Source organism: Ipomoea triloba, chromosome 5, assembly GCF_003576645.1.
Source record: "Ipomoea triloba cultivar NCNSP0323 chromosome 5, ASM357664v1".
In the NCBI taxonomy this organism is placed as follows: Eukaryota; Viridiplantae; Streptophyta; class Magnoliopsida; order Solanales; family Convolvulaceae; genus Ipomoea; species Ipomoea triloba.
The window spans coordinates 21,587,281-21,605,789 of NC_044920.1; the positions used below are offsets into that span (position 1 = coordinate 21,587,281).

Here is an 18,509-nt window from a genome sequence, read left to right on the forward strand (position 1 = left end):
CGTGACTTGAAACCTTGGGCGCGAGTCCGGACAAAGCGGCCATCGGTGCAGATCTTGGTGGTAGTAGCAAATATTCAAATAAGAAGTCTGAGGAGCAAGAGAACAGGAGCATGGTTGTTAGCTCGAGGTAACAGTTGCAATCGTACAAAACGCATGAAAAGTTATAGATTGGACCTCGAGGCGTGAATGAGTAAATCAATGAAATTTAAGGAACTATCCAAGATGTAAGTACATCTCAAACATTTTTCATTGAAATTTGTTTAATTCAAACCATGGAAAGAACTAGGTTTTATCAAATTGATAATAAAGACAAACAAAAATGACAATATAATCAAACCAAAATGATACTAATTCTAAATAAATACATCTATATAATAACTATAATTATATTTCTATCTATTGTTATAGACATTGAATTGGTTGACACAACTCATGTCGATTATATTGACATCTTTAAATATTTGTTGGAATTGAAAAAAATTTTAAATTGAAAAGGTTTTCGACATCCTCTTGTAAAAAATGAGGACTGATCTCAGTCAATCATCAATAGTTGAAGATTTTAGTAAAAAAAAAAAGATACGGGGTCAATTTTATAATTATTGAAAACTTGAAAGTTTAGTAATTAAAAGATCCTAGCCTTTGATTTCTCAAGATGAATGGTTTGGATGTGTCCATATTTTTTACAAGGAGAGATATTCTCACCTAAACCCTCCCCAGTATAAATAAATAAATAAATATATATATATATAGTGGCGGACCCAGGATTTTATTCGAGTGGGGGCGAAGACGCGAAGTTAAAATGAATCTTTCAAAAGTAGATTTTCTTTTAAACAATTTTTCCATAACTGAACCAAAAAATATATATATTCATATCATTAATTAATCATTTGCAAATTATTTTCAACACAATTGGAGAAATCTGAAAATATACAGATTATTAGCTCCTAAATAGATTAAAACACCAAGAAATTAGAAGTAAATAGCATGATTTGTTACAGAATAGCAGGCAAGTAATGAACATGGAAAAGAGTAACCACACAAGTATTTATAGTCTTGTTAATTAAAAAGTAGCAGCAGAGACGCATACAAATCAGACCAAAAGACACTGGGAACTGGGAAGAACAATGAAAGGGATCACATAGATATATCAGCTCACTTTGCCATTTTGGAGTTGAATTTCAAAGGATTTACTACACTGTTATATCTATTTATTTGTTAAAAAGGGTTCAACTTATTTACCTTTCCTCAAACTCTAATTCTTATTTGCAGATTTCACAAACATATATACTTAAAAGAGGAACACTAGTTTACAAGGCAAAACATGAATGGGGGGAATTAATTTACAGAGAAGTGAGGGAAGCAAGTGAAGAAAGGGACAGCAGCACCAGCTTAATTAGCATGCATTAAGGTTTTCTTCACTTAAACATAAAACAACTATATTCAGCTAAAATTTAGAGGCGAATATTGTGCTCAGAAAAAATGAGTAATTGATATCAACTGAAAATGCTGTTGAACTAGACACATGATATACCTCGCAAACTGAGTATTGAGAGCCGTCACATGCTGTCTAGATGATTCAGCCCGTCGCATATCCAACTGCGGAGTTGGCACTGACAGCTTCTGGGATGGTTCTGCCCTTTGAGAATCAAAAGGTGACCCTGCTTGCCTGCCAGTATTCTTTTGTTCTGGTTCTGCACAGGAATTGGGAAATAAGGAAACGGAAGAACAATGTATCTCCTATCCACACAAGAAGTACACCATTTTCATAAAAATTACAACTTTAAGATTACAAACACAGCTAACATCCTAGATACACACACACACACACATTATCAATGTCTTATGAAATTAATTGTATTATTGCAATGATCTGCCCTGAAAACTACAAGTCCACTAGGAGCTTGCTTCTAGCCAAATTCATTCAAATAACAACGCACAAGAGCTCAAAACGAAAGACTTGAAGATCAGAAATTCAGCTCTATCTGAACACCAACAAATTAAAATCCCCTACCCTGACCTTTTCAAGCTCTTAGATGCACATAAGCAATTCACTCAGTATTTCAGCATATTACATTCTAGTCCCTGCCTCCCCATTACTCCATTAGAATAAAATATCAAAGTTCCACACCCAATTCTTTCCCCACTTATATACATATACAAATACAATACAAATTACGAAAATATATAAAACAAAATAGGTTGAAGATTGAAAATTTAGAGAATTAGGGAATTTATGGAAGAATTAGACATTAGGGAAAACTAATTAAGAGAATAAATTTGAAGAACAGTGAAGATTGGTTCGAACCTGGAGTGACGGAGTGCCGGGCTAGGGGCGACAGTGGTGATGGACGAGTTCTAATGGGATGGGAATCTGCGGATCTTAGATGAAGAATTGAAGAGTTGTGAGAACGAGGGAGCGTAAATGGAGCTGCTGGCTGGGGCGTGGTCGCGTGGAGGACTGGAGGCAGAAGCTGGGAATTCGTACTGCGTAAGGTTGAAGAAGCAATGGAAAAGAAATTAAAAAAAAAAGTTCACAAACACTTGTGTCCGACCGTCTCAATGATCTAAGATGAATCGAGTCTGTTCATATTAACATGTAAACGTTATATTTATATGCGCAAATGTCATATTTGTATGCTTGGGGATAATTGGACAAGCATTCGATCCGGAAGTGCGTCCGCCTCCTCTACTTATACGTCCGCGCACCTCCTCAAGTGCATCAGCCTCTTCCACTTGTGTGTCCGCCTACTCAAGTGCATTCGACTCCTCTACTTGTGCATCTACCTCCTCAAGTGCGTCAGCCTTCTCCATTTATGCATTCGCTTCCTCAAGTGAGTTAGCCTCCTCCACTTGTGCATTCGCCTCCTCAAGTGTGTCCGTCTCTCTCACCTATGCATCTGCCTCCTCAAGTGCGTCTTCCTCCTTCACTTGTGCATCCGCCTCCTCAAGTGCGCCCGCCTCCTCCACTTGTGCGCCCGCCTACTCAATCCGCCTACTCAAGTGCATTCGCCTCCTCAAGTGCGTCAACCTCCTCCACATGTGCATCTGCCTCCTCAAGTGCGTCTGTCTCTCCCATCTATGCATCCGCCTCCTCAAGTGCGTTTGCCTCTTTCACTTGTGCATCCACCTCCTCAAGTGCGTCCGCCTCCTCCACTTGTGTTCCCATCTCCTCAAGTACGTCTGCCTCCTCCATGCATCAGCGTGTCCGCCTTCGTGCGTCCGCCTGCTCCATGCGTCCACACTCCTCAAGTGCGTCTGTCGCCTCCTCAAGCGCGTTCGCCTCCTCCACTTGTGCGTCTGTCTCCTCAAGTGCGTCCGCCTCCTCCACTTGTGTATCCGCCTCCTCAAGTACATCCGCCTCCTCAAGTGCGTCCACCTCCTCCACTTGTGTGTCCGCCTCCTCCATGCGTCTGCCTCCTCAAGTGCGTCCAGTCGCCCACCTCCTCCATGCGTCAGCGCGTACGCCTCCTCCGTGCATCCGCCTTCTAAAGTGCATCCGCTTCCATGCGTCCACCTCCATAGGTGTGCGTCTGCCTCCAGAAGCAAGAGGGCCCAACAGTTATCGATGTAACTATTGTTCATGATCTGTCTTGATCAATTTTGTTAAAAATTTGAAAAATCAGCACTCTATTCCCTTAAGACCGGCACGGGATCCGATCTCGCTAGCTATTCGACAGATGGGTGTTTTCTTTGTCAAGCTTAAGGCTTGGTTACAAAAACACAACACTTTATTCCCTTAGACCCAGCACGGGACCCGATCTCGCTAGCTACCTGACTGAAGGGTGTTTTTCTTGGTCAAGCTTAAAGTTGGATTACGAAAACGCTATCCCCTAAGGGGTAGTACGGGGCCTAACCTCTCTCACTACCCTACGGAAGAGCTGACCTTTGACTGAGCCTACGGCCGGCCGAAGTGAGCTATACTCGCACACAAAGCGAAAAAAAAAAAAAAACTGGGTTGATTCCGTGCCTTGGTCCCGCCTCGGCTACAATCAGGCAAGGTAGTGCCTTGGGCACGCCTGGCTAGGCTTCAAAAAATAAATAATTAAATGATAAAATTATTTGTCTCACTTCTCTACGCCTGTAGCATATATGATACTAGATAAATGACAAATTTGCATTATCATTACTCCCTAGTTGACTTTGCTACGCTCTCAACTTGGAGTAAGGGGGTATTTCGGTAACATTATTACCGTCAATGATCAAATGTAATACTAATTAGGAATAAAAATTTTGTCACTTATAAGGAAATATATAATACGTTTGAAGAAAAATGTATAGTAATAATTTTACATTTTGATGTAAAAGTATTATATTTTACATCAAAAGTATTATGTTTTCAATAATACGTAATGTTTCCCTTACTTATAAGGAAAAATATAATACTTTTGAGGAAAAAATGTTATACTTTTAAATCGAAATGTAAAAGTATTACATTTTTTTTAAAAGTATTACATTTATCATTATAAGTAACAAAAATTTTATCCCTAATTAGTATTACATTTGAGTATATAAGTATGACATTTATGCGTACAGCGTATAAGTATCACATTTTTGCATTGACTCGACCCGACCCGACACATCTCAAGTTGAGACGGTCCCACACAAGTTTTTGCCTAAAAAAGAATATTATATATACATACACTAATTTTTTTGAATACAACTGACCCTATTACATTGTAGTATCTGTTTATTATACACACACTAATATTCAAGTACATCCACTTATTCTCGTATGTTCGGTTATACCATTTGTAAATGCACACGAACTACTATTATATTGGCGGAGCCACAGTGGAGGTAGCGGCCCCACCCAATATATATAGTATATATCTTAAATATACCAATATTTTAATAAAGGTCAATATTGCTTAAATGGTAAGTCTTCATTATATATTAAAATGGTCCACTGTTTGAACTTTGTAGCACTGAATTTAGCTTTCAAACTTTTTAACATCAATAGTGAGAATTCTAATTGAAATTTTTATTTGTAATATTGTGACTTTTTTTTTCATTTCTTAATATTAATAGTAAGATGAGTGAAATTTTGTTTTTGACATTTTTTTAATATTAATAGTGAGAATTCTAATTGGAATTTTTATTTGTAACTTTTTTTTTCTTTTTTTTTTTTAATATTAATAGTGTGATCAATGATTTATAATGTGTGTTTTAAAAAAAATGATTTATAATGTGTTTTCCATTCAAACTATTTTATCTAATTAATTATGTTTTATATTTTATTTTAAATATTTTTTATCTTGATGTATTTTGACTTTTCATCTCTAGTTAAAAATATGTATGATTTGATCTCTAAGTGTTTCATTTAAAAATATATATATATCTTGTTAATTTATCTTTCCCCCCCACTGAGAAAGTTTTCTGGATCCGCGAATGTGTGTGTGTGTGTGTATATATATGTACTAGTTTTACGAAATATAGTTTACGAAAACAAGTGCAATTACTTCAAAACTTAATGTTTGATTCTATGTTATTATTGAAAATATAAATTACAAATTATTAAAAACTTCCGTGCTAACTGAATTAGTAGTAGAAGTACAAAATCTTTCGGGTTCACCACAAATTAAGATTTTGAGCTTGTCTGGATTACTCACTCTTGATGCAACCACATGCCCACATATAATTGACCATGAACAAAAACTAGTTTCTATAATAGCAAGCCAACATACGATAGTATTTGACCTTGACTTTTGTTGATGGTCATTGCATAGGAAAGTATCAATGGAAATTGTCTGTTAAACTTAAACGATAGTCTTGGGTCTGATTGAGTGATAGTCATTTTAGCTATTAGTTCACAATATTGACGATTCCCCCTGGGCCAGCTTCTGTGCCTCTCGGAGCGAACGTGGGTGGACCCGGACCGTTAAACGAACGGAGAAAGACCACGTGAATTTACCAAAAAAAAAATAAAATAGCTATTAGTACATTGGTGTTAGCATTTGGCCTTGCCAATATGCGTGCTTCTATAACATGGTCAGCTAATTTTGTTACAACCAACCGATTACCATTGCAAATGGCAAAAGAATGGCCAATATTTCTCATTAACATCACAAGTGACCCAACCTTTAAGGCTAATGAATGATTTCAAAGTATATAATATTTAACAAATGATGTAAATATGTCATTCGATGTAATTTCAGTCTTTATTAAAAATTCTTCAGTTGATTAATAGTTGTACACAAAATTAGCATTATTATAGCCATTTTTTTTTAAAAAAAACAATCAAAAAGTAACATTTAATTTGAAATAGTTAAATAAGATATCTTAACCAACACTGCATAATAAAATTTAGTGTGCCAAACATTCGTTCACATTAATAACAATTCAATATTGATATTAATATTTATTAATAAGACTATTACTTCGTACAATTTATTTTGTGATATTAATATTTATTAATAAGACTATTACAATTTATTTGGATTACAAAAACTAATCCAACACGGATGACATGTTTAATTTACTATTTTAAATTAACACTTAAAGATCATTTTTTTAGAGTGAAAGATTAAACACACACACACACACACACACACACACACATATATATATATATATATCTTTGTTCAAATGCGAGCTCCGGTGCGGTCATGTGGCTTAATCTACATCGTCCAATTTCATTAATCCTACTGAAATTCGCGTATGTTTAAGTGGGGTTATTGTGGTAATTTTAGTATTTATATTATGTGAATTGGAATGGTGCATTTTAGTACATAGTGTGGTGCGTTTGAATACATGCTGTGGTGCGTTTTATTACGTATGTTGGTGCATTAACTGTGTTGTGGAATGATGTGTTTTAATCTATCCGCTGGTGCATTTTCATACGTAGAATGATGTGTAATTGTGTTGTGAAATGGTGTGTTTTAATACGTCGTCTGGTGCATTTTAATACATTGAATAGTGTGTATTTTAACACATGTGTTTCTAATAAGTGTGGTGCATTTTAATACGTAGAATGATGCATATTTTAGCACATGTTTTCTAATATGTGTAAATAGTGTATGTTTATAATCTGACATGAAGCACGTTGTAGTACATTTTAATACGTAGAATGAAGTGTTTTATTAAGTATATTGATGAATTTTAAGTGAATAGGTGCATTTGATATATTGTGTGGAATGGTGTGTTTTATCGGTCCTTTGGTGCATTTTAGTACGTAGAATAGTGCGTTCTGTAACATATATATATATTGCGCGTTGATTTGATGAGTTGATATGATCTAATGGCTGAAAATAGACCGCATGACCACACCTAATGACCAGGCCACACCTGATCATGACTATATATATATATATATATATATATATATATATATATATATTTGCAAAAAACACTTTGGAAGGTTAAGGACAAAAATGTAATAATAATTAAGTGGGACAAAATCAACTATATGATATAATTTTGGTATAAAAAGGCTATGAATTATCCTTACAATAATGACTTGTTAATATCTAGCAACTAGGTCAATAATCTTTTTTATTTTCTTACAGAAAAAAAAAATGAAAAGTACTGTTGAATGACAACTTTACTTACCTTTTCTGTATTATATATTACGGAAAATATTGAATGTATTGAGCTGTGTACCTTTGTGTACCTTTAATTTAATTAAATTGTGATAAAAAATAATTTACTATTAATCATAATGAATAAGAAGAGTTGAATATTGTATATTATTCTGTACAAATACTATTTTCAAATGTTACTATTATTGCAATATCAAAATCTAAAAGTATTTGTGTCAATCTTCAATTTTGTAGGGGCAATAGGCAATAGCTGTCTGTTTAACAATTGTCCTAAAATATACTATTGAATTTATTATACTAAATTGCAAGTATCAGTTGAATAGTATATTTAGAGATTACTAAATCTGTTTTAACATTGTGTAGATTTTTTTTATCGTAAACCCACGAGGTGTTCCGGGTCTACCTGACTAATTTCCGCTCGCTCCGAGAGGCACATGTTATCATTTGTGGGACAATTGAATTTGAGTTATTTCATAATTTTTTTCATAAAGAAGCTCATTTGCCACTTAAACTACCACTTAAATTTTAGCATTGTGTAGATGGTTTCATATATTCCTTGCATATAAAAAGTAAATAATTAATTAAAAATTAGGGTATAATTTATTTTCTTAAAAATTATTTTGAGCAGCTGTTTTTAATTTTAATATTTAGAAGACAATAAGCTGACGGTTTAATCAAGTCAAACAACTAATAGTAGTTAAATATGTTAAAATTACTTGATAAACTTTATAATTTACCTATATTAATATCCATGAATTGGATCTTAACAAAAAGTGAAGATTTAAAAATAAATTTGACGGGGGTAAATATGTACTGTTTTTTTTTTTTTTTTGAAAATATATGTACTGTTTGTAGCATGAGTATCATCATCTCCTATATTTGGAGAATTGCTTAATTTTGAAAGTTTTGACCCATGCATTTACTAGCCGCGTTGATATACAAGGAAATCTATGATTCTAGGAAATATACCCAAACAAAACAGAAATTGAATTCTCTTCGCGTTCTTGTCGTCACCTTCTCCCAGTTCTTTTCTTCTTCTCTCATCAGTTCTTTTTCTGTAACCTGTATTCACTCAGTTTTTTTTTTCTTTGTTCATCAATGGCGTTGTTTGGCGCTTTGCTTCGGGTTGCCATTTGCAAAGCTTTGCTCTTTTTCAGTGTATGCTTCGCCGCCGACCAAGTAGTCAACTACGAGCTGGAATACAAGTACATCATCGCCTCTCCGCTCGGTGTTCCTCAGCAGGTCACACTAAAGCTCTAATCTTTTACGTCTCAGAAGTGAGAATATAAGGTTTAGATAGAGATTATGTATTTCTATTGTGTGTGTGTATGTATATATTGATACATTAAGCAAAACTAATCCTTAGCTTGGAACCTGCACGAGTCTAATCAGCCTCTCAGTCAGTTCTGTCATTGACTCTGCACACAAGAGATCTATTATCTCTGCACTTTCGACAACTTGGAGAGCCCAATCTCCAATCTAGGAGCCAAGGTCTAAACTCTAGCCTAGGGAGCCCTACCCTGCCTTTGGAATGGTGATTTAGGTCAGGAGGTCTACCACTTGAGGTAGTCGGGATTCTATTACATATATAGTTTATTATGGGAAAATGCTCTTCGAAATAAAAAATTATGTTTGATGATGTTTGCAAATTGCAATCACTATCACACCTTAGTATTGATTAAAGTGAATGGACTCTTTTCTCTTTTTCTTCTTTTAAAAGTATGGATAATATTTTTTTTGTTTTGTTTTGTTTGTTTGTTTGTTTTTTTTTTTTTTGGAGTAGAATGTTAAGAATTTAGTTTTACTTTTGTCCATCAGTTTTTCATTTACATAATTACATGGTCATGTTTAATTTGTATTTTGGATGAAGGAGTACAATTAGGATGAATAATGCCACTATAGTGAGTTGGCTTCTTATGAACAAACAAGATGATATGATATGCTCATATATATTTTAATGCTTGGATACAGGTAATTGCAGTTAATGGGAAATTTCCAGGTCCTGTTATTAATGTTACAACTAATGAGTATGTTGTGGTGAATGTGAGGAACAAATTGGATGAGGACCTTCTTGTTACCTGGTATGTTTCTATGGATAATGTATGCTGTTGGGAGGGGAGAAGAAAGGCTGGAAAAAATGGATTTCTTACTTTGTATGGATTTGGTTTCGCAGGCCTGGACTTCATATGCTGCAAACATCGTGGCAAGATGGTGTTCTGGGAACCAATTGCCCTATCCCTTCAAAGTGGAACTGGACTTACCAGTTTCAGGTGAAGGACCAGATAGGGAGTTTCTTCTACTTTCCTTCGCTTAAGATGCAGAGAGCATCGGGGGGTTTTGGTTCGTTCATCATCACGAACCGTCCTGTAATTTCTCTTCCTTTTGGTTTTCCTGATGGAGATATTGTCGTCTTTATTGGTGACTGGTATACCCGAAATCACACGGTTGGTATTAGTAGTAGTCTTGATTTGAATTGTGTTTGAGTGAGATATACTGGATTTGTAGTTCAGTACATGGTATCTAACTTTTTGATTCACTGCTCAATGGTAGGCTTTGCGAGATGATCTTGATAATGGAAAAAAGCTGGGAAGGCCTGATGGCGTTCTTATTAACGGCAAGGGACCCTACAGATACAATTCTTCACTTGTTCCGGATGGCATTGATTATGAAACAATTAATGTTAATCCAGGTTGAGCTTGCAAACTTTTTGTCTTTTTACTGTTTTTATTTTTCCTTGGTTCTTGTCTCTGCCCTAAGGCCGATGAAAAACACTCAAAAACATGATAAGTTTTTGAGTCATTTCACCCTAAATCCTGCTTAGTGTTTATCTGTTTTCTGATGTCTGCAATTTGGAGTATTGAGGTGTAGTTTTGGCATTAGTAAGTCATGTTGGGCGATGCCGATGAAGGGCCAAGTCCGTTAGGTGGAGGCCAGTAAAGGGCCAAGTCTAGCACCCTGCCTATCAAAAATGTGATGGCGTAAGGAAATAAAGTTGTGCATTTTACTACTAGCTATACCTTTTGGCACAGTGATAAGTATTTGGTCTTAACAAGTGGTATCAGATCTAGGTCATGGGTACCGTTTGATCCTAAGAAGTCACTTGTTTTTTGTTCCTGGTCTTTTGCTAAAATGAAAATCTTGTATATATGTTAAAAGTCGTTTCTTTTCCTGTGAAATTTGCATTTCTGATTAAATTTCTTATTGGCAAACTTGTTACCTAAAGCTTTCCAGTATATTTTCAGTTTTCTGTCACAACCAATAGATTTGAAACACTGCAGGCAAGACGTATCGAGTTCGTGTGCACAATGTTGGAGTTTCAACCTCGTTGAACTTCCGGATTCAGAACCATAATTTACTTCTTGTAGAGACAGAGGGAACTTATACTTCACAGCAGAACTTCACCAGCTTAGATATCCATGTTGGGCAATCCTACACTTTTTTGGTTACAATGGATCAGAATGCAAGTACTGATTACTACATTGTTGCAAGCGTTAGGTTTGTAAATGAATCGGTTTGGCAGAAGGTAACCGGGGTTGCTGTTTTGCACTATTCTAACTCGAAAGGAAAGGCAACTGGTCCTATCCCGGATCCACCCAATGATGTGTACGACAAATCGTATTCTATGAATCAGGCCTTGAGCATCAGGTTTGTCAAAACTCCTGTTAGGATCAAACGTTTACCATTACGCCAAAAGCTATAGCTAGTAGCGAAGGCGCAACTTTATTTTCTTATACTACCATATTTTCAAGACAAGGTGTTAGAATTGGCTCTTCCGGTTTTTGCCCAATAATCCCCTAGCCACCTGGTGCTGGACTTGACCCTTCACCAGCCTCCACCCAACAACTCCTTTATGCTTTAAGGATTTGTTTTGAACATAATACTCTATGGACAACTTGAAGTGACTGTCAAAACTCCTGTTAGGATTAAGTGTTTACCTACCACTACTTCAAAAGCTATAGCTAGTAGCGAAGGGCGTAATTTTATTTCTTTATACTGTCACATTTTCAAGAGACAGGATGCTGGACTTGACCCTTGCATCCGCCCAACAGTCTCCTAACCACCTGGTGCAGGACTTGACCCTTTACTGGTCTCCACCCAACAACTCATTTATGCTTTAAGGATTTGTTTTGAACATAATACTCTGTGCCTCTGTGACCAGCTAGAAGTGACTATCCTCCAATCCCCTTGCAATTACACCTTCTGAAATGATAAATATCACCAAGAGACCATTTTCTTAAGATGTTTCTTAAATGCAATGCAGGCAAAATGTATCTGCTAGTGGTGCTCGTCCAAATCCTCAAGGATCTTTCCGTTATGGCTCTGTTAATGTCACTGATGCTTACATTTTAAGGAGCATCCGGCCTGGCGTTATTGGTGGAGAACTGCGAGCTACATACAATGGGCTATCTTTTGATCATCCAAAGACTCCAATTAGGCTTGCAGATTTGTTCCATGTGCCAAGGGAGTACAAGCTTGATTTTCCACATAATCCAGTGGACAGACCACCTAGGAAGGGCAAATCAATCATCAATGGTACATACAAGGGGTTCATAGAAATCATATTGCAGAACAATGATACCAATGTCCAGAGCTTTCACATGGATGGTTATTCGTTCTTCGTGGTTGGGTATATCTTTCTTACAGATACATCTTATCTTTACTGATTATTTCTCCAATTCCACCAATGTACATGTCATAAGCAATTGTTGTTACTAAAAAATGCAGGATGGGTTATGGAGAATGGGCTGAGAACAGCCGGGGTTCGTATAATAGATGGGATGCAATATCTCGCTGCACTACACAGGTTTGCTGTACATATTTGTTACTACTACGCCAAAAGCTTTAGCTCATAGTGAAAACGCAATTTTATTTCCTTATACCGCCACATTTTCGAGAGGCAGGGTGCTGGACTTGGCCTTTCTGGTCTCTGCCCAACAATCCCCTAGCCACTGGTGTTGAATTTTGCCCTCCTCCGCCCCACAATCTACCAAGTCACATGGTACTGGACTTAGTCCTTGACTGGCCTCTGACAAATTCCTCCAACACCAGTTGGGATCAAGGGTTGACCATTACACCAAAAGTTAAACTTTATTTCCTTATACTCATCACATTTTCGAGAGATAAGGTATTGGATTTGACCCTTTTAAGTCTTCACCCAACCCTAGCCACCTGGTGCTGGACTTTACCCTTCACCTGCCTCTGCCAAACAGTATTGAAGTTTCATTTACTTGGTTCATTAAAACCATCTTGGTATTTGGCTGTGAATTGTTTTCCACTTTAACCTTGAACTGTCCTTAGGTTTTTGCTGGAGGATGGACAGCAATCTTGGCATATCTTGACAACGTTGGTGTTTGGAACCTTAGAACAGAAAACCTTGACAGATGGTATCTAGGCCAGGAAACTTATATTAGAATTACCAACCCTGAAGACACTGACAACAAAACCGAAGATCCTGCACCAGACAATGTTCTTTATTGTGGAGCTCTTGCATATAAGCAAAAGTACTAAACTAAACCCCACCTTTCCCAAATCTCCCAACATCCATCTTTTTCTCCCCCTGGTACTCAACTGTTGATTTGTTTTTTCATTTTTGAATTTCAGGGCACAAAAAACATCATCTGCTACAACCTTGCTGGGAAGCTCTGAGCCATATCTGTCACTGTTATTGCTGTTCTTTGCCATCCTTTACATTCTTTAATAAGGTTTGGTTTGGTACACAATGGAATTGGGAGCTTATTGTTAATGGAAGATCTAATGGGGCTGATTATTTATTTATTTGTGAAATCATAGTTGGGAGATTATTTGGTTATGCACATGCATGTATTTTACTGCATTTATTCAAACACTGGTTGATAATAGGTAAATGGGGATCCATTTTTTTTTTTTTCTTGTGTGTATCTAAGGCTCCAAGGTGATGATGAATGATTTATGGGTAGTTGACTTGTGTCATTTTATTTTCTTTGTGTTATTTTTTCTCTTGTAGTGATGAGAATTATTTTTATTTAATTGGAATCAATAATATAAGAAAAAATGGCACTTTTTGTGGGTAATAGTAGGATTGGTCCATACTTGTTACTCGTGCTCACTTATCGTCCTTAAACTATAACTAACGTTGCAAATTTCATTATTTTTTTAAGGTCGTGCTCACTTCTCTGTCCATAAGTTATAATTCACGTTGCAAATTTTGTCCCATGTGTTGTTATATAAAAGAGGAAATTTGCAATGTTAGTTATAACTTATAAATGAGAAGTGAGCATGACTAGTAAGTAAGGACGAATTCTACAATTTCCATATAATTTAGGAACCAAAAATGTAATTTTTTCATAATATAATCAAAATTGTTTTTTAGTATATTAGAAAATCAAGGAAAACTAGAAACAAGGAAAAGAGCATGTGAAACAAAACTAAAACTCAACTCTAGATGCATCCAAAATAAATTGTTGCTCAACACAATTTAAACGTTGCTTTAGTATAGTCTTATTGTACTCATCTAGTTGTCTTAAATTAATCAACAAACTACTACATTTGTTATCTTCTCTTAGAGTATGAGATTCTTAATACATACTCTTGATTCCGTAACAACTAGGACTTTAGAGAAATTTAAAAAAAAAAAAAAAAAAAAAAAAAAAAAAAGAATTGAGAGGAGAACCAGAAGAACATGGAGACGAGAGCATTCATGGAATTCTTCGCAAAAAAGCCTAAATCTTCAACCATTATTAAATAACCGTAACAAAAATACAAACAAAATGGTCCCGTAGCTCAGTTGGTTAGAGCGTTGGTCTTATGAGCCGAAGGTCGCGGGTTCGAGCCCCGCCGGGACCATTCTAATATATTTGGACACAAGCCTACTCCCTTAGTTTTGAGCCTGGGAATTGAAAGATTAGCCCACTACACTAAATCTAGACCTTACCTCAAATTGCTATTGGTTCATCACTTCATCTAGGACTTGTCCATCATAACCTAGCACAACTCTTTTCTTCAACAACAATATGTGAAAATTCTAGATGCATTAGTGAACTAGGTGGTAATTACACCATGTAGGCCATTTGTCCAATTATCCCTAACATATCATAAGGCTTGATGGAGAATATTTGTGAATGAGTATCCTCACACCGGACATCGTTCTCAAAGGATTGGAGAAGTCAAGATTATGTCTCTCAAGCACAAGGTCTTAAATATTCTTGTGGAAATCTAGCCCAAACAACAATTGGGGATAACAAATGACAAATCAAATAGCAAATTAAATGATATGATCGATTAACAATAATAGGTAAGATAGAGGGGAATACAAACTTGGATTACGACAAAGAAACATAGTCAAATCGGGAACAAGGGAAATAGTCAATTGACTAGATAATGAATGCCATATAATTGGGAGGAAGCTTTTCTCAAGATTATTCCACACTCTTTGAACACTTGGGGACATTTTCATGACTCATGAGTGACTAAGAGACATTTCATAAAACACTTGGTGTCATTGACATCCCATACCTCCCTTTCGGTGAAGCATGGTTGATCAACCTCTCGAACCTAGATTAGGTAATCACTTCCTAAACAAGACTTAATCACGTTGGCCAACATCATCCAAGTCAAGTCCCATCTCCCCTACTCAACCAACTAAAGATCGCATCTCCAAAATCTTAATCTACATCCCCTCATAAGGAATCTACTCATCACATGATCAAATTAGAAGTAACAATAGATACATGACCAAAAACACAATCTATAAGAATCACAAGTAAAAGATCAAGATAATCAAAGTAATGGGTAAAAGTGCAAAGAAAAAAATAAGAATGGACTTATCTAATTGAGATGAGCTTGGAAATGGAGATCTTCAATCCTTGCTCCAATGTAGTAATTGAAAATTGAATATAAGTAATATAATGCTTGTAATAGAAATTGAAGTTGATAAGAAATTTGTATTTACAAAAGTTGGAAGTAAAGAAAAGTAAAATGTTAGATTAGCTTAGTATTTAGTATTGTAAACTAACCCCGACAAAATTATTATGACAAACTAGCTAGGTTATATTTAGTGTCAGTTAGAGTGTTGATTGAAGATCTTGCAGAACAGGCACTACACTAGAACCTTTGGAAGCTAGCCGTTAGAATAACAGAGATTGACTTTCTAATTAAACTTGAGTGTTACGACTTACGAGCGTAAGGTTACTCATGACAACAGAGAATTAGTTGGAGTTTTAAGAGAAGAGTAGAGTAGCCTAGTACGATTAGCCAACTACAATAAAAATCTCCATTTTTTTTTATCTTTTAATTACCAGCATTTTACTTTCAAGTACTAGACAATCAAACATAAACTTAAGAAGAACAAAACTCGTGCCTAAACTAAATGGGTTAAAATATTTTCCGTTGCGTTACAAACTTTACAAACTCTGATTTAACTTTGCATTTAAGTTTACTTGAACTTTCAATTTTCGAAAAGTCAGAGAGAGGGTTTTGTTTTTGTTTTTAATTATCACATTTTTATGTGTTACACTTATTATTATTAACATTAAAATAATTAATATTAATATTTTATAAGAAATAACATTGTAATAGATTTTTGTTCATTTTTCAAAAAACAAACCAAATAAAAAAAAAATTACTTTCAACCAAACACTAAAAAATTAAAATATTTGTTAAAATATGAGTCACTTTCTAGAAATCATTTACAAAAAAAATATTTTTTGAATTTTTATATAGTTCAAATTAATAGTAGTTTTGACTTTTTTTTTCTTTTAAATAAAACTACGTGGATGGATTCGAGAAAATTCTAGCTTGGTGTGGGAAGATATAATGGGTTGAGCTAGGTATGATTACGATTTGATTTTGAACCGACGGTTCACGATTTTGATAAATGATAAATCGATGTTGGCGGCTTTGATTCTCAATTTTAATAAATCGGAGCTAGAACCTTTTGAATTCTGATTATAAATCATAAATACAACTGTCCCAATGGTTTCAATTTTGGTTCGGTATTACAGTATCTAATTCAGTTCAAGTCAAACTATGATCATCCCTAGTTGAAGCTAGCTGATGTTGGATCTATTTGAAAGTAAAAACTCATATTTAAATTTAAAAAATAAAATAAAATAAAGCTCATATATTAATTTAGATAATTAAAAACCTAGTTAATAGCCAAAATGGTCCGTCGGCTATAGCCAAATTCACAAATTGGTCCTTGACTATTGATTGAATCCAATTAAGTCCTTAACTTTTCAATTTTTACCCAATTAAGTCATCCGTCTATTTGGTCATTTGTTGGTTGTGATCTTCGAGGGTATATATGTAAATTCACAATTGAAAAACCTACGCTTTAACTGATGGATTGAGAGGCGAAGTTGTACATGAACGGCGACTTAGATCTGGTGGCGAAGCCTATTTTAATTTGTATGTTGGGGATTCATCGACTATAGGGCGGGAAGGTGTCTAGTCTCGATTTTCTTCTCCACCACCGACTATGGGGCGGGATCCGGTGGTGGCGCGGTTTCTAAATTCTGATCTCCACCGCCGGATATCATTGCCATATTCAGATACATATCCATGTCATTGAGCAAGTAGTTTGCAGATTTGTACTTATCCCTCCAAATCGACTCCTTTGGCGTTGTTCGGAGTAGGGAGCAGCCACGACGCCGCCTCCGCTTCTTCCGAGTTCTGGTTATTGAACTCGTTACTTAAATGATGGTTAGCGAGTTCGCAGAGTAGATGTCGTGGGCTCACGTGACGCAGAGGTGGTGGCGTTTATCTTACAGGTGCAACTGGCCGGGCCGCCGGGGTATGCTCGAAGACCTTGCAAACCCAGATGTGTACGTGGCGCTACACGAGCTTGTTGGCCGCATGGATCTTGGTCTCGCACACCAAGTAGAGGAACGCCATGTCGGCGCCACAAAACACGACGGACACCGCATTGCAAGAGTCGCACAGTTTCACCGTCGCATCAGGCAGAGGATTTCTCTCTCTGTAATCGAAGAAGTATTTTTCTTTTATTTTTTATAAGAATTAACTTTTGAGATTTGCACGTGAATTACATATATACCCTCGGAAATCACGACCAACAAACGACCAAATAGACGTAGGACTTAATTGGGTAAAAATTGAAATGTTAAGGACTTAATTGGATTCAATCAATAGTCGATGACTAATTTGTGAATTTCGCTATAATTGAGAGACCATTTTGGGTATTAACTCTTAAAAACCAAACCATCAACAATAACGGAAGGAGGAGTGCCATGATTCCTCCCTAACAATCTGACAAAAAAAGCCTCTCTAGCAAACTTATATTATCGGTGACATGATTCTTCATTTGGACCCGCTCATATTAAGACCCAATTGTTAGAACTGTATAGTAAGTAAATTATTGGTCCATACAGTTGTGTGGATCATGGTACAAAACGACATTATTTTGATGTTAAAAAATAATTCATTGCTCTGCGTGTGTGTTAAAATAGTGAACATTCTGAAATAAAATAATGTATTTTATGAATTAGAATAATGTACTTTTATGCGTTAGAATAATGAAATTTCTGAGGTAAGATAATTAATGTATTTTATGTGTTAGAATAATGTATAATGTACTTTATATGTTAGAATAATGAAATTTTTGGAGTAAGATAATGTATTTTATGACTTAGAATAATATACTTTATGTATTAGAATAATAATATATTTTATGAGTTAGAATAGTATACTTTATGTATTTTTGGACCTTAGTCAACACAGCTGTGTAAACCACGATACACGCATTAATGATTGTGTATAGTATTCTAAATCTATAAGAAAATATCATTCATGGAATTCTTTGCAAAAAAGCCTAAATCTTCAGCCGTTATTACATAATCTTAACAAGGATACAAATGAAATGGTCCTGTAGCTCAATTGGTTAGAGTGTTGGTCTTATGAGCTGAAGGTCGTGGGTTCAAGCCCCGGGACCATATTTGTTTGATCCTGGGAATTGAAAGATTATAGCCCACTACACTA

The 18,509-nt window shown here is 35.6% G+C and overlaps 2 protein-coding genes, 1 non-coding gene and 1 pseudogene across 3 annotated transcripts; 2 read left to right on the forward strand and 2 right to left on the reverse strand.

Moving 5' to 3' along the window:
• Positions 1-48: 48 nt before the first annotated feature.
• LOC116020394 lies at positions 49-3,406 on the reverse strand. Its single transcript, XM_031260871.1, has 4 exons — positions 3,224-3,406; positions 2,306-2,471; positions 1,532-1,691; positions 49-87 (listed from the first exon to the last, which is right to left on the reverse strand). The coding sequence occupies exons 1-4, from the start codon at positions 3,404-3,406 to the stop codon at positions 75-77; spliced, it is 522 nt and encodes a 173-aa protein (XP_031116731.1). The 3' UTR covers positions 49-74.
• Positions 3,407-8,636: 5,230 nt separating this feature from the next.
• LOC116020395 (monocopper oxidase-like protein SKU5) lies at positions 8,637-13,236 on the forward strand. Its single transcript, XM_031260872.1, has 9 exons — positions 8,637-8,780; positions 9,510-9,619; positions 9,712-9,982; positions 10,089-10,227; positions 10,817-11,183; positions 11,800-12,165; positions 12,264-12,342; positions 12,837-13,039; positions 13,140-13,236. The coding sequence occupies exons 1-9, from the start codon at positions 8,637-8,639 to the stop codon at positions 13,234-13,236; spliced, it is 1,776 nt and encodes a 591-aa protein (XP_031116732.1).
• A 1,050-nt stretch (positions 13,237-14,286) lies between these two features.
• On the forward strand, positions 14,287-14,360 carry TRNAI-UAU. Its single transcript has one exon. It is a non-coding gene; the product is annotated as a tRNA-Ile (tRNA).
• Positions 14,361-16,770: 2,410 nt separating this feature from the next.
• Positions 16,771-17,835, reverse strand: LOC116020396 (annotated as a pseudogene).
• Positions 17,836-18,509: the final 674 nt, after the last annotated feature.